Consider the following 19,028-nt stretch of genomic DNA (forward strand, 5'->3'; position numbering starts at 1 on the left):
GAGACGCCGTGGAGAACGTTCTGCTGCCTGCAACATCCTCCAGCATGACCGGTTTGGCGGTGGGTCAGTCATGGTGTGGGGTGGCATTTCTTTGGGGGGCCGCACAGCCCTTCATGTGCTCGCCAGAGGTAGCCTGACTGCCATTAGGTACTGAGATGAGATCCTCAGACCCCTTGTGAGACCATATGCTGGTGCGGTTGGCCCTGGGTTCCTCCTAATGCAAGACAATGCCTGACCTCATGTGGCTGGAGTGTGTCAGCAGTTCCTGCAAGAGGAAGGCATTGATGCTATGGACTGGCCAGCCCGTTCCCCAGAACTGAATCCAATTGAGCACATCTGGGACATCATGTTTAGCTCCATCCACCAACGTCACGTTGCACCACAGACTGTCCAGGAGTTGGCGGATGCTTTAGTCCAGGTCTGGGAGGAGATCCCTCAGGAGACCATCCGCCACCTCATCAGGAGCATGCCCAGGCAATGTAGGGAGGTCATACAGGCACGTGGAGGCCACACACACTACTGAGCCTCATTTTGACTTGTTTTAAGGACATTACATCAAAGTTGGATCAGCCTGTAGTGTGGTTTTCCACTTTAATTTTGAGTGTGACTCCAAATCCAGACCTCCATGGGTTGATAAATTGGATTCCCATTGATTATTTTTGTGTGATTTTGTTGTCAGCACATTCAACTATGTAAAGAAAAAGTATTTAATAAGATTATTTATTTCATTCAGATCTAGGATGTGTTGTTTAAGTGTTCCCTTTATTTTTTTGAGCAGTATATTTTGTGCATAAAGGCTCTCCAAACATGTTTTCTTTGATGATTCATACATACTTTTCTTAACCCTAAAATGCGCCTAAATAATCTACAAAATCAGTGTATTTTTTTATCTACCAGTTGATGCTGAAACTGAGACGAATATGCATAGATGGCTGTCTTTCATTGATCCCTATTTTCTGAACCCATTCTCTCGATGTATTCTAGTCTGTCGGCAAAATTATAATTAAAGGTACACCATATTTAAAGGGATGGCTTATGATAAATGTACTGAAAACCCTATTGAATGAAAATTCCAAGAGAAAATCTGTTGGCCAGCAAGTGGGAGGGTTTTCAGCGGTTGAATGACATTTATTCAGCATGCACAAGTGAACCACGCCTGCAAAGCCTGTTATGAACCTTCATAAGTCTGAATACCAACTACTAAGAAGTGCGTAGGAAAGGCTTGCGTAAGAAAGGCGGAATTTGCTAAGTCGGAATCGGCCCATAGTACACTGAAAAAAGTAAAGGTTCTTAAATGAAATGGTTCTTCCTCAGCTCTTAAGGTTCCTTGGAGAATTCTTGCTCGATAAAGAACCTTCGACTTAAGAGTGGGGTTCTTGACGTGACATCTACAGTTCTTCCAAATTCTAAAAGGTTCTCAAAATGTATGGAAGCCTGCAGATGTGACCCTTTCATAGCACACAGCAAATTCCCCAGTGTTAACTAGTGTTGATTTTTCAGTTTAACATTTCCAGTGTTGAGTTAAAACATTACTATAAAGAGTTAAAATAACATTCAGTGGTGTAAAAATAAGCCCAGTGTTTTTGTTAATAACCAGAGTTTAACCAAAACCATGCCCATCATTATCATATTTCCCAGCATGCTCTTTTGCAGGTAGATTTTTATAATTGTTTGTTTCAATATCTATGTTTTTGCATGTACATTGATTGATTGAATGCAACAACTATGTCTCTGTCACTTGCAAACACAGTCATGGGTGGTACTGGTAACTCTAAAATTCACTCTAAAGGCACCCTGGGAAATATGCAAATCAGGCTTAAAAGCAGGGCTATTCAATTCCGGTCATGGACAGCCAAAAAACATTTCTGGTTTGGGATTTTGTATGGTTCTTCAAAGAACCATCCCATTTATGGTTCCAACTTGTACCTTTTACATCGGATCCTTTCTTTTTAACATATATTTTTTGTTATGTTCTATGTTTTGTTTCCTGTGGAAACTAAGAGGTGCATACTTTGTTGTGGAGTAAATGGTTAGAAAGTCTGGCCCTAATAGAATACTGTACGGCTGTTGGGAAATTGACAGTTGCCCATTTCCGCTGCCCCGCCCCTGTCTCTCTCCACCCCCTCTCTGTCTTTCTGATTTCATTGAAGTGAATTTTGTTGTGGACACGCGCACGTACGTAAGCACACATGCACAGGCGCGCACACACACACACACACACACACACACACACACACACACACACACACACACACACACACACACACACACACACACACACACACACACAGAGAGAGAGACACTGGATGTCTTTACAAGCTGTCTAATAAAATAAATTAAAATCTCAAGATCAAAATCACAAGATCAGTCCTTTCTCCATCTGCCCCGTAGTGTATAACAATAATAAGAAGAATGAGAATAATAATGATAATAATCTCCTGACCTTTATATCTTTCAGCTACAAACCACCAATTTGATTCTCTGCCAATTTCAAGACAATGAGCAATAATAATGTAATGGTTTAATGAAGCACTTTGAGAAGATCTCAAAGCTCAAATTGGATTCTATGTATGCAAATTAGAAGACAAAAAATACAGACCGGACTAATGTTTATAAATAAAAGTTCCAGCTGTAGCTGTTTGACAGGGAGAGAGAGGATCGAACATAGCCCTAATTTACTGCTGCTCCTTCTAGCCGTTTAGCCTTAAATGGGTCGAGCAAAGCACAAAGTCGCAAAGCACTCTGTCCTATTCATCTCTGTCTCTTCCACTTTTTCCCCCTGCTCTCCATTCCCCCTCTTTCTGTTTTCCCTTAATTACCTCCTTATCTCCTGTCCCCTTGCATCTCTCTTTCCTTTCCTCTCTCTCCTGCTCACTTCAACTTTCTCTACTTCTTTCTCCTGTTCCTTCCCACCTTCCCTCTTCCTCTCTCCATCCTCCTCTTTCCCTTTCTATCTCTATCTCCGTCTTAGATTCCTCAGATTTCACTTGCTTTGGCAATGTGAACATACGTTTCCCATGCCAATAAAGCCCCTTAAATTGAAATTGAGAGAGAGAGAGAGAAAGAGAGAGAGAGAGTGAGTGAGAGAGAGAGAAAGAGGGAGAGAGAGTTTTTCCTGGTGGGCTGAGCAGCTGCCAACAGAGGCAGAGGGTTCTGGTGATTCACAGAGCTTCTCTCTCCTTTTATAGCAGAAGAATGGGGATTATTTACACACACACACACACACACACACACACACACACACACACACACACACACACACACACACACACACACACACACACACACACACACACACACACACACACACAGCCCCTCATATGTATTATGCTGGGATGACTCCCACCAGGCCTCTCTATTTAAGGATGTGATGTACTGTATATGGATGCTGCAGGAACAGACTGGCTTTTACTGAAAGTTGAGCAAACTTAGCTGTTAACAAGTTGCAGTACGGCTCAGATGAATGTAAATGTCAAACAGGAGTAAATAGAAACAGTCAGTAACACTCACTTGTCCCGAAGCTCTCCTCTCCGCAGAGCGAGCACCTACCGGAGTCCATCAGGTTCCCAAAGAACCTCCAGCCTGTAGGAGTCTCATACAGCGCCACCTTCAAGGCCTTGGCCACCCTTCACACACAAACAAACAAACAAACAAACACACACACACACACACACAAACAGAGCACGGGTTAGTGATAGTTACAGTATGTATACACACACATAAATACACACATGTACACACACACACACATTTTGGATTGGACAACACAACTCTGGAGAACATATTCAACACTAGCCTTTCTCCAATGTATGAGTAGCCCCTTTCTCCAGTTATGAGTCAGAGCTCACAAAATACAAAGTGACCTTTCAGGCTGCTGGCCTGCCAGATCAATCTGCCATCTACTCATCCAATAACTTAATAAGGAGAAAAGAGAGCATCAAAACTAGCTAACCTTTCAGCTAATTGAGCCACGTGCTCTATCACACAGTCACAGAGAGAGAACGTGAGAGCAAGAGAAAGAGAGAGAGAATACCAAAATACCGTACGACAGACAATGTATACACCCTTATTGACAAACAAACAAAACAAAAGCAAAGTCTTCTCATGCTTTGTTGATTTCAAAAAAGCTTTTGATTCAATTTGAGAATCTCCTATACAAATTGATGGAAAGTGGTGTTGGGGGAAAACATATGACATTATAAAATCAATACATATACTGTATATCAATGAATTGGCGAGGGCACTGGAACAGTCTGCAGCACCCAGCCTCAACCTACTTGACTCGGAAATCAAATGTTGACTGTTTGCAGATTAACTGGTGCTTCTGTCCCCAAGCAAGGAGGGCCTGCAGCAGCACCTAGATCTTCTGCACAGATTCTGTCAGACTCAGGCCATGAGAGTGAATCTCAGGAAGACAAAAATAATGGTGTCCCAAAAAAGGTCCAGTAGCCAGGACAACAAATACTAACTATATGTAGACATCGTTGCCCTAGAGCACACAAAGAACTCGTTACTTCCTGTTGAATGCAGAAGAAGGGAGAGCTCGGTTTGTTGTTTTGGAAAGTCTATTGAAAAAGTTTGGTTACTAGCTAGCTACCTTTTGAGTTTGGATCCCGTGACACGGATGGCATTACTTGCTGGCACCGCAACTATCTGTCCAGTGATCCTGCCGACCAAGGCCGGGTCTGAGGAGTTGTTTGCCGTCGCAGCTAGCCTAGCTGCTAGCTAGCTGCCTATCAAGGTAGTGGTGTTTTCTTGAGAGCTTGAACAGCCCGCGACTCGGTTAACCATTATGGCCGGGACCGCGGATTGTCCCGGGCTTGTGACTGTCTAGACCCCTGCTGTTTGTTGTTGTTGTTCTTTTCAATCTTCCTGCGACCTGCCTGTCTGTGAGGAGTAACAGCGTAGTCTACGTTGTTACCATGACAAAGACCAAAGCCAGCGGGAGTACCGTTGAGGACAGTGGTGTCTCTCTATCACAGGTGGAGGATCTTTTAAGCAAACAAACAGAGTTCTACAAGCAGTTGTTACAACAACAAGAGAATAGCTTCAAGTGTTTTGTCCAAATACTGGTGGAGTCAATACTGGTGACAGCAATCTTTAAGTCATTCAGAGATGACATCATTTCTGTATGTGAATCCAACAATGACGGATAATCAGATTATCTTGATTCAAGGTCAAGGTCGAACAACATGGTTGTGGATGGAGTTGCAGAATCTCCATATGAGACCTGGACGGAGTCTGAGGACATAGTGAGGGAAATGATCTCGGAGAAACTGAAGATTTGAACACAGGAAGATTGAGGTGGAGCATGCCCACAGCACTGGAAAACCCACCACCGACCCAGGTGACAGGGCAGGCCGATTGTGGTCAAGTTCACATATTAGCCATTACTGAGACTCACTAGAGAATTTGTTTGTGGGCAAACTTAGGCAGGAAATGCCAACAAATACACTGTAGGTGTAACTGATCCACACACATACTACATGTTAATGTTTATAAATGTATGTAAATTGTAAAGTCTTTTGTCTGTAATGTATTTTTTGTTATGTGTCGGACCCCAGGATGATTAGCTGTCGCCATTGGCATGCTCAGCCCCCTCCTGTACTCCCTGTTCACCCATGACTGAGTGGCCATACATGCCTCCAACTCAATCATCAAGTTTGCAGACGACACAACAGTAGTAGGCCTGATTACCAACAATGATGAGACAGCCTACCGGGAGGCGGTGAGTGCCCTGGGAGTGTGGTGCCTGGAAAATAACCTCTCACTCAACGTCAACAAAACAAAGGAGCTGATCGTGGACTTCAGGAAACAGCAGAGGGAGCACCCCCCTATCCACATCGAAGGGACTGCAGTGGAGAAGGTGGAAAGCTTCAAGATCCTCGGCGTACACATCACTGACAAACTTAAATGGTCCACCCACACAGACAGTGTGGTGAAGAAGGTGCAACAGCGCCTCTTCAACCTCAGGAGGCTGAAGAAATTTGGCTTGGCACCTAAAACCCTCACAAACTTTTATAGATGCACAATTGAGAACATCCTGTTGGGCTGTATCACCGTCGGGTACAGCAACTGCACCGCCCGCAACCGCAGGGTTCTCCAGAGGGTGGTGCGGTCTGCCCAACGCATCACCGGGGGCAAACTACCTGCCCTCCAGGACACCTACAGCACCCGATGTCACAGGAAGGCCAAAAAGATCATCAAGGACAACAACCACCCAAGCCACTGCCTGTTCACCCCGCTATCATCCAGAAGGCGAGGTCAGTACAGGTGCATCAAAGCTGGGACCGAGAGACTAAAAAACAGCTTCTATCTCAAGGCCGACAGACTGTTAAATAGCCATCACTAGCACATTATATACTGTAAAAAGTCTTGAAATCACTCTCCATTTTAATAATGGAACACTAGTCACTTTAATAATTACTAATCTTTTATGTATATACTATATTCTATTCTATTCCACTGTATCTTAGTCTATGCCGCTCTGACATTGCTCGCCCAAATATTTATATATTCTTAATTCCATTGCTTTACTTAGATTTGTGTGTATTGTTGTGAAATTGTTAGATATTACTTGTTAGATATTGCTGCACTGTTGGAGCTAGAAACACAAGCATTTCGCTACACCCGCAATAAAATCTGCTAAACACGTGTATGTGACCAATACAATTTCATTTGATTTGATGGGTGACTATTATTATTTCCGTCTTCCATCACAAATGACTCATTTAAAAGAACATGCAACTAACAGAACTGTGTGCTGATCCCAAGTTGGAAACACTGCTGGACACAGCGCACTTCAATTCCAGATGCTGAATGCTGGATTGTGGAATTCAATTGGAATTCTGAGGGGGTGATATCCTGGTGGGTGAGACGTTGAGATGTTGTCTGCACCGTGAAATAAACCCACAGTGTTTGTGTGTGTGAAGCCTTTTTATTTCCCTCAGGGAATGGCTCTGGAACAGAAAGCCTGGCGTTCCAACAAGAAAATGGAAACTCTGAACCTTTGACTCACTGTTGACGTTTCATTCGCATGTCTGCAGCCAACACAAGCACCCGGCACGGCCCTGGTCATGCAGAACGTTGCTGCAACGTTAGGGGGATGTTGAGGCAACGATAGGGGGGGATGTTGGGAAAAAGTTGTTTGTTTTCCACGACATCATAACAGCGCTGAGGGAATGTGGTGCTTTTCTAGGGCTTAACGCTCGCACCAGCTGTGCCCTGACCACAACCTGACAACAACATAACATAAGCACAAAACCCCTTCAGAGCCGACACACACGAAACAACCTGACACGAGCTCACAGCTGACACATAACATTCCCCAAACATTCCAGCAATGCTTTAGCAACGTTGTCAATTGTCTCAATAGGCAAACTCTAAAGGGAAATGGACAGTTGCTTGTTGGTTGGGTTGACGCCCTTCATGCTTTCAGTTAAACCCAACTGGGAACAGCAACTGTTTTCAAAACCGGACTTCGGTGATGATGGCCGATATCGGTACACAGATAGTTTTTAGACCAGTATTACTCCTCACATGGGTGTGTCCTGATTCAGCTGTCAGGAAAGGCTTGGAAGACACATACAGAGACAAAAGCTTCATAGTCATTTAATTAACATGTATCTTGTACTCCAGATGCAATCATCCTCATTTTCCGCTCAGTAACACAAAGATTTATCGTAAAATGTCCTCTTATAACTATAATTACAAAAACCTGTTCTTTGTTCAGTATGATAGTTGTATTTCCATAACGTTGTTGACTAGGAGAAGTAAACACAGTAGTTAAATTCTACTGAGAGCTATTTGGGCCTGTATCTGAGAAGCAGGATCATGTCCAACTGTCAATCAAACTACTCGAGGCTGATATCTCTCTGCTCGTTAAATCTCTCTCCAGTGTAAAAAGATATGTTACAAATGGACACTTGGGTGAGCACTACTTCTTTCTCTCCCTCTCCTACACCATCTCTCTCTTCCTTCCGTCTCTCTCTCTCCTCTCTCTCTCCTTCTCTGGCTCTCTCTCTCCTTCTCTGTCTCTCTCCATCTCTCTCCTTCTCTGGCTCTCTCCATCTCTCTCCTTCTCTGGCTCTCTCTCTCTCCATTTCTCTCCCCACTCCTCTCTTTCTCCGTCCCTCCCTCCCTGCCTTCTCCCTCCCTTCTCCCTCTCTCTCTCTCTTTCTCTCACTCCCTCCATCTGTGTTCACAATGAAAACAGCCTCTTTCCCAGCAGTCTTTGCCAGAAAGGAGGGATGTTGGCATGAGTGTTACTGGAGACGTGCGGAGAAGATGGACAGTTTGGCCCAGGGACATTAGGGTCAGTAAGAACCAACCGTCTTCTGCATGTTTACACTGTTCCCTCACTGTAACAGACATTGTCTAAGACTACTATTTAAATTAGTACTACTACCTATATCATTAACTAACATATACAATCCATCCAATGACACAATACGTTTTCCATGTCATATAATTATGTTCCTTAATGCCAGCACCTGGATGTGTGTATAATGTATAGAACACCTAAAGCCCATATCCTGTTGCTAAGATGGCATCATTAAGCCAACAGTGATGTTAGATGGGACTGGATGGATCTGGTCTCCTGAATGTCCTCCATATATCCTGTTGTCCCTCTCCTCAGGTTCAGGACAGAGAAGGATGATCGGGGTGATTTTCGCAACAGGTGCTGGGCTCAGCAATGTCTCCCTGGTGAATACCGTCACTTTCCAGTCTTATAGATGAGACCCACATAAACGCAGATACATAGACGAGCGCACACACACAGACCCGACCCTACCCCCCACACACATACACACAGACACAAACACACACACAAACACACACTTATCCCAGTACAAAAATCAGGGAGACAGAATTTAAACTTTTTAAAAAGGCCTTGTTTTTCACTGGTTTATCCTAGTAACAGGCAGAACAGTGGCCCAGCCAAACCCCTCCTCCCCTCTTCCTCCTCCCTCTCTCCTCCCATCCCCCCTCCCTGGAGTGGCCAAAGCAGAGGCAGATGTTTCCTCTCCCACCTTCCCTTCCCTCACTGCAGAAACATAGGGCTTCCCTCGCTTGCGCACACACTCTCTCTCTCACACACACACACACACAGACACACACACACACACACACACACACACACACACACACACACACACACACACACACACACAAACACATTCACACACAAACCAATCACACAAATATACATGTATACACTGACAGACACAGGCACATACACACAAGACTGCATATATACATGCAAGCATTCACACGCACACACACACACGCACACACACACACACACACACACACACACACACACACACACACACACACACACACACACACACACACACACACACACACACACACACACACACACACACACACAGATAGATAGATAGAGCATGGTTGCTCTCACACTCCTTAAAAGGCATACTACTGGGCTGGGGCCATCATAAAGCTCTCCAGCACTCACTAAATAACACAACACCATTGAGATACACTGCCACAGGTACCGATACAGTACAGGAATCAACCAGTGTGTGTGTGTCATATGGGCGTGTGTGTATTACAGTTTTTTACAATCACTTTGACACTAATTTCAGAACCTTGATGTCATTTTTCACAACTCTAGACACAACTCACAACCGATGATCAAAATGCACAATTTTCAAAACTCTAACACTTGTTCCAATTGCTTGGATACAATACACATAAAGATAAGATAATTTGTTCATTGAACTAAAATCATCTGTTCAAAATGACACAATTTAACATCAAAGTATTACCATTTCCAAATGCAATTCACACACTACATCTGAGATGACTGTCTATTAATTTCATTACAATGATCTAACTATCAAAATGATAAGTAACTGTTGCATTACTCTTCATGCATAGTTTTATGGAAACTGACGAACAATATTCCATGTTTAGATCATGAAAGTTTCAGGATAACGAGATCCATTGACACCAATTACAGTGGAACATGAACCAACTGGACTACATTATCTATGGATGTAATATTTCATCATCAGTCTTTATCAGACACTGTTTCTATGGACCCATGTACCACTTTTCCAGACCATGTTTTCAGATCTGACATTATTGTACACTTTATTAGGTACACCTACCTAGTACTGGGTAGGACCCCCTTTTGCCTCCACAACAGCCTGAATTATTCATGGGGTTGTATGTTAAGAGATGCCCTTCTGCACACCACTGTTTTAAACAGCTGTTATTTGAGTATTTGTGGCCTTTTTGTTAGCTTGAATAAGTCTGGACGTTCTCCTCTGACCTCTCTCATTAACAAGGTGTTTTTGCCCACAGAAATGCTGCTCACTGAATGTGTTTTGTTTATCGCACCATTCTCTGTAAACTCTAGAGACTGTAGTATGTAAAAATCCCAGGAGGCAGCTGTTTCTGAGATGCTGGAACCACCATGTGTGGCACAAACAATCATACCACGGTCAAAGTTGCTTAGATTACTCATCTTGCCCGTTCTAACGTTTGGTCGAACAGCAACTTAAGCTCTCTACTCTATATACTCTATATATTGAGTTGCAGGCAGCCACTTGAATCGCTGTTCGAAGGAGCAGGATATTTGCGTTAACATGCAGCTGTACCTAATAAAGTGTATGTATGCAGGCCCTTGTAATTGCTTTTCCAATACTGCCAACTCGTTACTGATGATTGATATCACATTGTGGTACGAGTATATAGCGAAATGGGTGGTATCCACCTACAACAACATAGCGATAACATGGAGACGGCAGGTGATCCAGGTCACAATGGAGGTCAAGCAGTGGGAGGAGGAAGACGAGGAAGACGTGGTGGTCAAAGGCAGGGGACAAGCACCCCTTCTGAGAGGTGGTCGTGGGCCTCGTTTGAGAGGTCTGGGGGAACGTGGTAGAGGACAAGGCCACGGACCAAGACAGCGGCAGCAACATCAAAGAGTGTCCAATGAAATCTGAGCAATAGTTGAAGACCCTGTGGTAAATCATGGCATGACAATGACTGAGGCAGCTACAATGATTCAACCAAACCTCAGAAGATCAACCGTGGCCTCAATCATCAGAACTTTCCGCAATGAGAACCGGTAACTCTTCGGCATGCACTAAACATTAGGCTACTCTCAATTGTCAAATGACTGTATACTGCATGCCAATGTGTACCACAGAGTAGGTGATGTGACTAAATGTGTTCTTACTCTCATTTTCCCCGCAGAATTGAGACTAGGCCAAATAGGGGAGGCAGAGGCAAAATTCTGACTGACCAACAAGAGTGGGCTGTGGTCAATTTGGTTCGGGCCAGAAATGATATTCACCTTACAGAAATTCGGCAGCACATCTTGGACAATGACGACATGTTCAACAATGTGGAAGCCATAAGTTTGCCGACTATTGCACGCATGCTGAAAAGGCACCAGGTGTCTCTAAAACAGCTATACCGTGGGCCTTCTGAAAGAAATGCAGACAGAGTGAAGCAACTGAGGACTGAGTACGTTCAGGTATGTTCAGTTTCAAGATGCCTGTTGTGAAAAATTCCCCCAAAATTCTACATCATTGTAATCAGTCATTTTCTTTCCAAAATGTATTTTTAGAGGGTGATGGAGCTAGATGCTGACGAAAACCATCACAAATTCCTCTTTTTGGATGAGGCAGGCTTCAACCTGGCCAAGACAAGGAGGAGAGGTCAGAATTTCATTGGCCAGCGGGCAACCATCCAAGTACCTGGACAACATGAGGCCAACATCGCCATGTGTGTGGCTATATCAGAAGATGGTGTGGTGGGACGCAGACCTCGTATTGGATCATATAATGCAGCTCTCCTTGTAACCTTCCTTGATGAGCTAAATCAGGTCTATAGAGCTGATGGCGTGACCTATGTCATTGTGTGGGATAATGTCAGGTTCCACCATGCTCAAATGGTGCAAGCATGGTTTCAGACCCAACCACAATTTACCACCCTGTACTTACCCCCATACTCTCCTTTCCTAAACCCGATTGAGGATTTTTCTCCACATGGAGGTGGAAGGTATATGATAGGCGCCCTCACGAACAAGCCACCCTTCTCCAACCTATGGATGACGCATGCAAGGACATAACGGCAGACCAGTGTCAGGCCTGGATTCGCCCGAATATTCTTTCCAAGATGTTTGGCTAATTAAAACATAAATTATGATGTGGATGAGAACCTGTGGCCAAATCCACAAGACAGGGTTGATGGAAATATAGAAGTACAGTAATCAATCCTTTGTTTTGCTTTTTACAGTAAGCCAGGTGAGGAACACTGCAGTTGACCTTTAACTGTTTTTTCTTTTTTTGTAGCTAATTATTTTTGCTTTGATTCAACAGAACCTATGTTGGGGTTTTATTGTATTTCATCAATACATTTCATATTTTGTTCAATAATTCCACTGTTTCTGTAGTATTCTCTCTACTAGTCCTTTTACAGTGATGTATTTACGTGTAGTAGCATAATGAAACATGTATCACATATTTTGTACTACAATATTTAATGATTGTACGAACAACTACACAGTGAAACTATTGGTATCTTGTGTGTGGGTGATCTAAATAAATGTTCCTATGGTATTTCATGATAAATTAGTTATTTGAACCAATGATTCTGCAAGTGCAAGGTTTCCTTAAAGATATGAATGCACAATGCAATGTTTTGAACATTGGACGGCCTTTGTTACAAGTGATGACCGTTTTGAGTTTTGTGTCTAGAGTTTTGAAAAATGACCACAAGGTTCTGAATGCCAAAGTGATTGTAAAAAACTGTAATCGGTGTTGGATGATCTTGTGGGACTCATGAAGATTGGACTCAGTGTGTTTTGGAACAGGACATTGAAGTCATCAATGTGTCCATGATGTTTCTATATCAGAAGACATAGCCCCAGCTCTCGTTCATCAGGTGATGAGGATAACCCTGTCTACGTTAAATTGGAGGAGGAGGGAGATGGTACGGTGGTTAGTTACCTGTGCAACAGAAGTAGGTACGTGTACACCGCTTTCCCTTTTGACTTTCTATAATATAGTACAGATTTAGTTCATGGACAGGATGAGGGCTTGAAAATGGATTGTCTTGTTATTCAAATTACTCTGCTAATCCCCTGACTTCTCCCTCTTTTGTGTGCGCGCGCGTATGCGTGTGTGTGTATACTGTACATAGGTGCGCGTGAGATCAGTTCCACGGCGAGAGGGCCATCAATGATGTGATGTCACGTCAACCTCACACGTGACCTAGGGTTAGCGATAGCGGCTGCGGCCCCTTGAGATATGGGCTTGGGGAGTGAGCTCATTTCCTCCATGGCTGCCAGCATTAACAGGACCGTGACTGAGTCCACCAACCCTCAAGAGAAGAGAGGGTCAGGGGCCAGGGTTACACACACACACACACACACACACACACACACACACACACACACACACACACACACACACAATGTATATTACTGACCCCCTGATCACACCTTCTCAGTCACCACTGCTCTTATGTCTCAGTGTGGGGTTCTTTGGGCTGTATTTATAGGCAGATGCTCTCTGTGTGTGTGTGTGTGGATTGAGGTTCGCAAGAGTGGGAGACATAGGGATGAAAGAGAGAGAGGGATGAGAAAGGGACGAGAGAGAGAGAGAGAGAGAGACGGAGGTTGGGGGGAGGGAGAATGATGAGGCTAAGGTGAAGAGGTGTTGAAAAATGGAAAAGTCATGTGGAGCATTTTCTCCAGCAGCCACAAACAGGGTATAGGGATATTGGTGTGTGTGTGTGTCCTACCTGTCTAAGGCAGTGCTGGTAGCCATACTCCTAGCGAAGCCCTTTAGTCCCAGCTGTCTGAAGTAGGGGATACAGGAGAGGTTGGCCGCCATAACAGCCAAGGAGTCTGAAGGGTTCACAAAGAAACCATTCTCACCCAGGATCATATACCGGTCCTGCAATACATACACTCATCAACCATACAGCAATACATGAAGAAATAATCAATGCATAACCAATAAATACCTAATCTAATCCTCCACTAATTAAAGTATGTTAAAGATAAATATTTGCTGTAACTCTAACCGGCACTCCCATCCCTACCAGCTGATACACGGTTGTTTTAATTGCATCTCTCCCAATCAAATCAAATGTATGGGACACACTCCTTCCTACTAAGATGCAGCACTGTAAGCACTGGGAAAGGGCTCCAATGGAACACAAAAGAGTGACATAATTCTCCTGATGCTAGGCCCGGTAATTGAGTTAGGCTAATGTACGTGAGCGTGGCGCTGGTACAAATTACTATGTGAGATGTTGTGGGAAAAAAAGAGATGTCTGTCATAGATATTAGCTGGTCCCATTGCCTAACATCCTGCTATTGACAAGAAAATAAATGCAGACAAAAACAAACGAAGGCAATTCCAAGTTCCCATTAGATAGCAGACCTGGGTCCACATAGGTCAAGTTCTTGTTTTTTTTTCAAATACTTTAAACATGCTTGATTTGGCTTGCTGCCATGGAACCAATGGAATAGTCCCAAAAGTGTGAACACCACCCATTTAAGCAGAATCAAACATGCTCATCAAACGTCCTTATCAACTCCCCTGAAAGTGTATTGTAGTACTTTGTATATTATACAGTGCCTTCAGAAAGTATTCATGCCCCTTGACATATTCCACACTTTATTGTGTTACAGCCTGAAATCAAAATGGAATAAATAGATATTTCTCTCACACATCTACAAACAATACCCCATAATGACGAAGTGAAAACATGTTTTTAGAATTTTCTGCAAATGTATAGAAATGTATATAATCGCTTTGTGGCAGTGATTACAGCTCTAAGTCTTTCTGGGTAAGTCTCTAAAAGCTTTCCACAAGTTATTCAAGCTCTGTCAAATTGGTTGTTGATCAGTACTAGACAACCATTTTCAGGTTGCCATAGATTTTCAAGCAGATTTAAATCAAAACTGTAACTCGGCCACTCAGCAACTCCAGTGTAGATTTAGCCTTGCGTTTTAGGTTATTGTTCTGCTGAAATGTGAATTAATCTTCCTGTGTCTGGTGGAACGCAGACAGAACCAGGTTTTCCTCAAGGATTTTGGCTTTGCTTAGCTCCATTCCGTAATTTTTTTTATCCTGAAAAACTCCCCAGTCCTTAACAATTACAAGCATACCCATAACATGATGCAGCCACCACTATGCTTGAAAATATGGCGAGTGGTTCTCAGTAATGTGTTGTATTGGATTTGTATTCAGGACAAAAAATGTATTGCATTGATACATTTTTTACAGTATTACTTTAGTGCCTTATTGAAATCAGGATGCATGTTTTATTCTGTACAAGCGTCCTTCTTTTCACTCTATCAGTTAGGTTAGTATTGTGGAGTAACTACAATGTTGTTGATCCATCCTCAGTTTTCTCCTATCACAGCCATTAAACTCTGTAACTGTTTTAAAGTTTCCATGGTGAAATCCCTGAGCGGTTTCCCTCCTCCCCGTCAACTGAGTTAGGAAGGACGCCTGTATCTTTGTAGTGACTGAGTGTGTTCATATACCATCCACAGTATAATTAATAACTTCACCATGTTCAAAGGGTTATTCAATGTCTGCTTTTTTTATTTTTACCCATCTACCAATATGTGCCCTTTGGTGCCCTTTGCAAGGCATTGGAAAACCTCCATGGTCTTTGTGGTTGAATCTGTGTTTAAAATTCAGTGCTCGACTGAGGGACCTTAAAGATAATTGTATGTGTGGGGTACATAGATGAGGTAGTCATTCAAAAATCATGTTAAACACTGTTTTGCACACAGACTGAGTCCATGCAACTTATTATGTGAGTTGTTAAGCAGATTTTTTAGCGTTGCCATAACAAAGGGGTTGAATACTTACTGACTGAAGACATTTCAGCTTTCATTAATTAATTTGTAAAAATTAAAAAAAAACATAATTCCACTTTGACATTATGGTGTTATAGTGTGTGTATGTAACCGATGTGAATGGCTAGCTAGTTAGTGGGGTGTGCGCTAATAGTGTTTCAATCGGTGACGTCACTCGCTCTGAGACCTTGAAGTAGTTGTTCCCCTTGCTCTGCAAGGGCCGCGGCTTTTGTGGAGCGATGGGTAACGATGCTTCGAGGGTGGCTGTCGTCGATGTGTGCAGAGGGTCCCTGGTTCGAGCCCAGGTAGGGGTGAGGCGAGGGACGGAAGCTATACAGTTACATGTAGGCCAGTGAAAAACAAATCTACATTTAATTCATTTTTAATTCCGGCTTTAACAAAGTATTCAAAGTCGAGTTCTGCAGTGGGGTCACCAAAATAAAAATAACAGTTTTATGCAAAAGTTTTTAGAAACGTACAATTTGATTGAGTTAATGTATTTATTGGTTTCTTTTCATTTTGATAAGAGTTGAAAATGCAATGAATTGAATGTTATTTGTTGATGTAAAAATCTAAATGTAATTATTTTAAGATTGTGTCATTAGATTTTGGGTGGGGTGGGGTCGCAAGAAATTGTTGTGGGAAAAAAATGGGGTCCCCTCTGAGTTTGAATACCACTGCTGTAACACAACAAAATGTGGAAAAAGTCAAGTGAATACTTTACTTTGTGAAGGCAGTGTTCCTCTCCTCCTCAGCTGTCTTACCCCGTCTGCATCGAAAGCAGCTCCGAAACCAATGTCTCCGCCCTTCATGGCATCAACCAATGGGGCTGCGTATGTGAGGTTGGGCTCTGGAGGCCGGCCCCCAAAGTCCTCCATGGGGACACAGTTGACAGCAGCATTGGCAGGAGCCCCCAGCTCATCACACATGATACGGCGCACGTACAGACCCATCACTGACAATAGAGTACAATATAATAGAAAATAATACAATGGAATATAATACAATACAACACAATACAACACAATACAATAGAACACAATACAATATAATCACTGGTAAGCACCTGATACAATACTGTAACTACTTTGGTCTTTATTAGTATAGTCCTACCTCCGTTCATGGCGTCTATGCGTATCTTCAGCTGTTCAGGTCCTGTCAGAAGGCTCTTGATGGCGTTGAAGTCAAAGATGGTTCTCAGCAGGTTGAGGTACAACTCCACTGAGTCCACTATCTCAACTAACAACACACAGAAGTGGCTCAGAGTCTAATGTGTATCTGCATGTGTCTATCCATCCAATGCTATGCTACTTGTATGCAAGAACAGAGTGTATGTGTGGTGAGACTGTGTATGTCTGGCGTGTGAGTGTGTGAATGAACAGTGCATTCGGAAAGTATTCAGACCTCTTCACTTTTTTGTCATGTTGTTACGTTACAGCCTTATTCTAAAATTGATTAAATAATTTTTTCCCCTCATCAATCTACATACAGTACCCCAATATGACGAAGCAAAAACGTTTTTTTTTATGTTTGTAAAGGTATTAAAAATTACAAAGACTAATACCTTATTTACATAAGTATTCAGACCCTTTGCTATGAGACTCGAAATTGAGCAAAGGTGTATCCTGTTTCCATTGATCATCCTTGAGATGTTTCTACAACTTAATTGGAGTCCACCTGTGGTCAATTCAATTGATTGGACATGATTTGGAAAGGCACACGTCTGTCTATATAAGGTCCCACAGTTGACAGTGCATGTCAGAGCAAAAACCAAGCCATGAGGTTGAAGGAATTGTCCGTAGAGCTCCGAGACAGGATTGTGTCGAGACACAGATCTGGGGAAGGGTAACAAAAATTGTCTGCCGCATTGAAGGTCCCCAAGAAGACAGTGGCATCCATCATTCATGGAAGAAGTTTGGAACCACCAAGCCAAACTGGCCGCCCAGCCAAACTGAGCAATCGGGGAATTAGGGCCTTGGTCAGGTACGTGACAAAGAACCGGATGGTCATTCTGACAAAGCTCCAGAGTTCCTCTGTGGAGATGGGAGAACCTTCCAGAAGGACAACCATCTCTGCAGCACTCCACCAATCAGGCCTTTATGTTAGAGTGGCCAGACGGAAGCCACTCCTCAGTAAAAGGCACATGACAGCCCGCTTGGAGTTTGCTAAAAGGCACCTAAAGACTCTCAGACCATGAGAAAAAATGTTCTGGTCTGATGAAACCAAGTTTGAACTCTTTGGCCTGAATGCCAAGCGTCACGTCTGGAGGAAACCTGGCACCATCCCTACGGTGTAGCATGGTGGTGGCAGCATCATGTTGTGGGGATGTTTTTCAGTGGTAGGGACTGGGAGACTAGTCAGGATCAAGGGGAAAGATGAACGGAGCAAAGTACAGAGAGATCCTTGATGAAAACTTGCTTCAGAGTGCTCAGGACCTCAGACTGGGGGCAAAGGTTCACCTTCCAACAGGACAACGACCCTAAGCACACAGCCAAGACAACGCAGGAATGGCTTCAGGACAAGTCTCTTAATGTCCTTGAGCGGCCCAGCCAGAGTATGGACTTGAACCTGATCAAACAGACCTGAAAATAGCTGTGCAGCAACGCTCCCCATCCAACCCAACAGAGCTTGAGAGGATCTGCAGAGAAGAATGGGAGAAACTCCCCAAACAGGTGTGCCAAGCTTGTAGCATCATACCCAAGAAGACTTGAGGCTGTAATCGCTTCCAAAGGTGTTTCAACAAAGTACTGGGTAAAGGGTCTGAATACTTATGTGAATGTGATATTTCATTTTTTTTTTATTGTTTTTTCTATGTCATTATGGGGTATAGTGTGTAGATTAATGAGGGGGAAAAAAACGATTTAATACATTTTTGGTTAAGGCTGTAACGTAACAAAATGTGGAAAAAGTTACTGGGTCTGAATACTTTCCGATTGCAGTGTATATGTGTTTGCAGTGTGTCTGTGTTTACTCTGTGTGTGTGTCTGCTCTGTGTAGGGGCGTAGGAGCCCCCCCAGAAATGTTAGAAGCAGGTAACATGCCCCCCCCCCACACACACAATTATTCATATTTAAAAATGTGTAGGAATTCTCAGCTTACTGTGTTACAATAGTATAATACACAAGGTGCAATTTCAAAATGTGGTTGTGCATCAGCAGTT

The 19,028-nt window shown here is 43.2% G+C and overlaps 1 protein-coding gene across 1 annotated transcript in view; it reads right to left on the bottom strand.

The window, feature by feature from the left end:
- Positions 1 to 19,028, bottom strand: part of pgm5 (phosphoglucomutase 5) — a 42,304-nt gene that overhangs the window by 13,757 nt on the left and 9,519 nt on the right. The window contains exons 4-7 of the mRNA XM_029716506.1: positions 16,982 to 17,107; positions 16,633 to 16,823; positions 13,789 to 13,943; positions 3,511 to 3,626 (exon numbers count right to left, since the gene is read on the bottom strand). Coding sequence (XP_029572366.1) covers positions 3,511 to 3,626; positions 13,789 to 13,943; positions 16,633 to 16,823; positions 16,982 to 17,107 — 588 coding nt within the window. The remainder of the gene's footprint in view (positions 1 to 3,510; positions 3,627 to 13,788; positions 13,944 to 16,632; positions 16,824 to 16,981; positions 17,108 to 19,028) is intronic.

Source organism: Salmo trutta, chromosome 27, assembly GCF_901001165.1.
Source record: "Salmo trutta chromosome 27, fSalTru1.1, whole genome shotgun sequence".
Classification (NCBI taxonomy): Eukaryota; Metazoa; Chordata; class Actinopteri; order Salmoniformes; family Salmonidae; genus Salmo; species Salmo trutta.